Genomic DNA, 3,193 nt, shown 5'->3' with positions numbered 1-3,193 from the left:
GCACTAACAAATATATAAATATACATACTCTTCAAATGAAATTATTCGCTTCCCAGTTTTGATAGATTCAAGAATTTTCATTTCGTCCTCCTTTAATTGAAAATCAAAAATCACAAAGTTTTCTTTGATTCGAGAACCATTCAGTGATCTGGGAATTAAAGCAACGCCTAATTGTGCCTACAATAATAAAGGAAAAAGATCAATTTTTTAATGAATGGAAATAGAAAATATTAAGCTATTTTTGGATTTTATTTTATAATCACGACAAATTTCAGGGAAATTTGTGCTGGAGTTTTTCTATATTTGTGCGCGAGTTCAATGACCTTTCGATTCTCCAGAAAATTAGGAATTTCACTATTATAGCCAGGTCTTCCTAAAGGTGAATAACTAGTAACAGTTATACCATTATTTTTACAGAATTCGATCAATCGTTTCTGGTTTATGTTGATATTGAGTTCTACCTGTGGATTTTTTAATTTTAGAAATTAAATTTTGGATTCAGTTTCAATATCCTTCATTATTTCAATATATTTTCAATCAATAAATTACTTGCAATTAAAAAAGAAGTTATCTTTTAATGAAGGTAAATTTGCAAATCACCTGGTTATTGACTGGTTTTATCGTCGCCGATGCCAATAATCTTGTAATTTGTTCAGAATTAAAATTACTGATTCCAATATCACGCACAAGACCTTTTCGAAAACACTCTTCCATGCCTTTCCATGTATCTAGATAATCAACATCAGAAGTTTGTATTTCTCCTTCTGTATTTACTGGAAACAATTCTTTTCCTTTCTTCAAAAAATATAATTAAAAAATATATCATTTTAATTAATTTTATTTTTAAAAAAATTATTTAGGCACCTTAAACGCGATTGGAAAATGAATAAGATATAGGTCCACATATTGCAAACCAAGATTCTTTAATGACTCTATGCAAGCTGGAATAACTTGTTCTTCTTTATGGAAAGTATTCCACAGCTAAAAAAATTATTTATTTGAATGTGCGAAACGCGTGATGATATTGTAAACAATAAAAAGGATTTTAATCTTACTTTCGTTGCTACAAAAATATCTTCTCTTCTGATTGTGCCATCTTCAATTTTCCCTCGAATTGCTTTGCCTACTTCTTTTTCATTATTTAAAAAATAGGAGGTATCAATGTAACGATAACCAATATCGATAGCATATTTTACGGCTTCTTCGACTTCGTTTGACTTCGACTTAAAACAAAATAGTAGGTATAATAAACTTGTATTAATTACTATTTTATTACATAGATTAGATACTCTCATTGTATTGGTAATGATTGGTATCCGAATAATTGGAACCAATTAAAGATATAAAAATAAAAATAAAATAATCCAAATAATGAAAAAATATAAAGAATAATTCAAACATCACGATTCTAAAATTATTATTTTTTAACACGGCTGATTTTTTAATCCAGTTTTAAAATTACAATTTTTCACCGTTACATATCAAAAATTAATTAAAATAAATATGAAAAATATGCACATACCGAGTAAGTTCCAAGACCAAAAGTTGGCATTTTATTTCCGTTGTAAAATTCCAGGTAAGGAACTGTCAGACTCATATTCATCATCTGTGAATCCTTTTATTTAGTTTCATAGGATTACTTCATACGAAATAATATTTATTCGATATAGGAGATTCACAATATTGAAACTCTTTTAAACTAAACTGCTCTGTTTCCCTAATCCTTTTATATATAAATTTGATCACTCCCAGGAAACAAAAATCCATTCACTTCTGTGGAATGGGTTTCGAAGGCTTTCGAATTGCGTATCTGTCACTGGAATTCCAAGATTGCCGCCGATTTGTTTTTTAAAGACTTTTAGTCGTTATAAATTTGTTGACTAACTTATACACCGTAAAAGACTAATAACTGAAATCGCAAAAGCCCGCTTAACCCCAAAAAAGTAGGTCTTATTCAAAAAGAACAAAACCGATTCAATATACCCTTGCTTAAATTGGTCATTGAAGTACATGGCAGATTTAAAGCTGCTTGAGAAAATGACCGATTCACATAGTCGCAAACCGATTCTGTTTTAACTTTCTGAATCTGCAAATGACACATACGCAATTCACTGAGTCCTCTTTTCAATGGATTCTTTTTTCCTGGGCTGTTGTTTTCATTTAGTTTATGTATCTCTTGCGGTTTCCTCTGCTCCTTTGTTTATCAGTTTATTCTTGCGGTTCATTTTTGCAAATTTTCTTCACATGATTAAAATAAACCTACGCCTAATTCAGGAAATAAGACTGCGGTTTACTTTGTGAAAATATTTCTCATGTAAAACATTAATTAATACCAAAGACCAGACCCGTCAGAGTCTCAAAAGTATACAATTTATTTAGGGAAAAGTACACTTTAAGTCTTGAAAGGAAATTTATTTACCATGAAGTTATTGCCTGTTTTGACTGTAAAGTATCTTAAGGGCATGTGACACAGCTGAAAATGATATACTATATTACCGACCACAGTTTTTCAGTTCACTGAATGTTTTTTTGAACCTAAGAACTCTTTTTGTGAATAAAATATCGAGCTGAAACTTTGGGAAATGTATTAGAGTACAATAAAGTACATTTAGGTACTGCATTTTGGTAGGAACTGTACTGAAAATTATTTCATCTTTTTTCTGAACCTGAACATTTTTTGAACGTTCGAACTTTTTTTATACATAAAATATCGGTGTCAAACTTTGAGAAATGCAAGAGCCGAAAGAAAACTACGTTTAAGTACAAAGCTTTATAATAAAAGATGTAAAAAAATATATTTCAACAATCAATTCCAACGGCATCAGCCGGTAACGTTGTACACGAAAATACGAAACCTGGCGGCCACTAGACGAGGCTCTAGAGGGTTCGTATTTTCGTGTACAACGTTACTGGCTGATGCCGTTGGAATTGATTGTTTATTGTGCTTAATACAAATTTTATGCATATGTATTATTTTGAGGTTAGGTCGTTTTTCATCTCTGCCTTTCCGATAATCTGGAAATTATTTATGAAATAAACTTTTTTGATTGCCCGCAGAAAGGGTTATTTCCGGGAGATTAGTTACTATGTATATTTGCAAGTCCAAAGTTTTCGGCCAAAAATATTGTGTAGTTTGGAAGTAACGCACAGGAGAATTGTAACATACATAACCTCCAAATGTACACACGTTGTT

General features: G+C 30.7%; 1 protein-coding gene across 2 annotated transcripts in view; it reads right to left on the bottom strand.

Moving 5' to 3' along the window:
* The window catches only part of LOC117176316 (1,5-anhydro-D-fructose reductase-like), a 48,242-nt gene that overhangs the window by 230 nt on the left and 44,819 nt on the right, over nt 1-3,193 (bottom strand). The window contains exons 2-7 of one of the 2 annotated variants that reach the window (XM_033366533.1): nt 1,523-1,606; nt 1,056-1,223; nt 865-981; nt 601-795; nt 324-461; nt 29-177 (exon numbers count right to left, since the gene is read on the bottom strand). In XM_033366533.1, the coding sequence (XP_033222424.1) occupies nt 29-177; nt 324-461; nt 601-795; nt 865-981; nt 1,056-1,223; nt 1,523-1,606 (851 nt within the window). Of the gene's footprint in view, nt 1-28; nt 178-323; nt 462-600; nt 796-864; nt 982-1,055; nt 1,224-1,522; nt 1,762-3,193 lie in introns of those variants that run through there. The other variant, XM_033366534.1, reaches the window with a different exon arrangement.

This window comes from Belonocnema kinseyi, chromosome 7 (assembly GCF_010883055.1).
Source record: "Belonocnema kinseyi isolate 2016_QV_RU_SX_M_011 chromosome 7, B_treatae_v1, whole genome shotgun sequence".
Taxonomy (NCBI): domain Eukaryota; kingdom Metazoa; phylum Arthropoda; class Insecta; order Hymenoptera; family Cynipidae; genus Belonocnema; species Belonocnema kinseyi.
The sequence above is the reverse complement of the archived record's forward strand: the minus strand, read 5'-3'. Positions and strand labels throughout refer to the sequence as shown.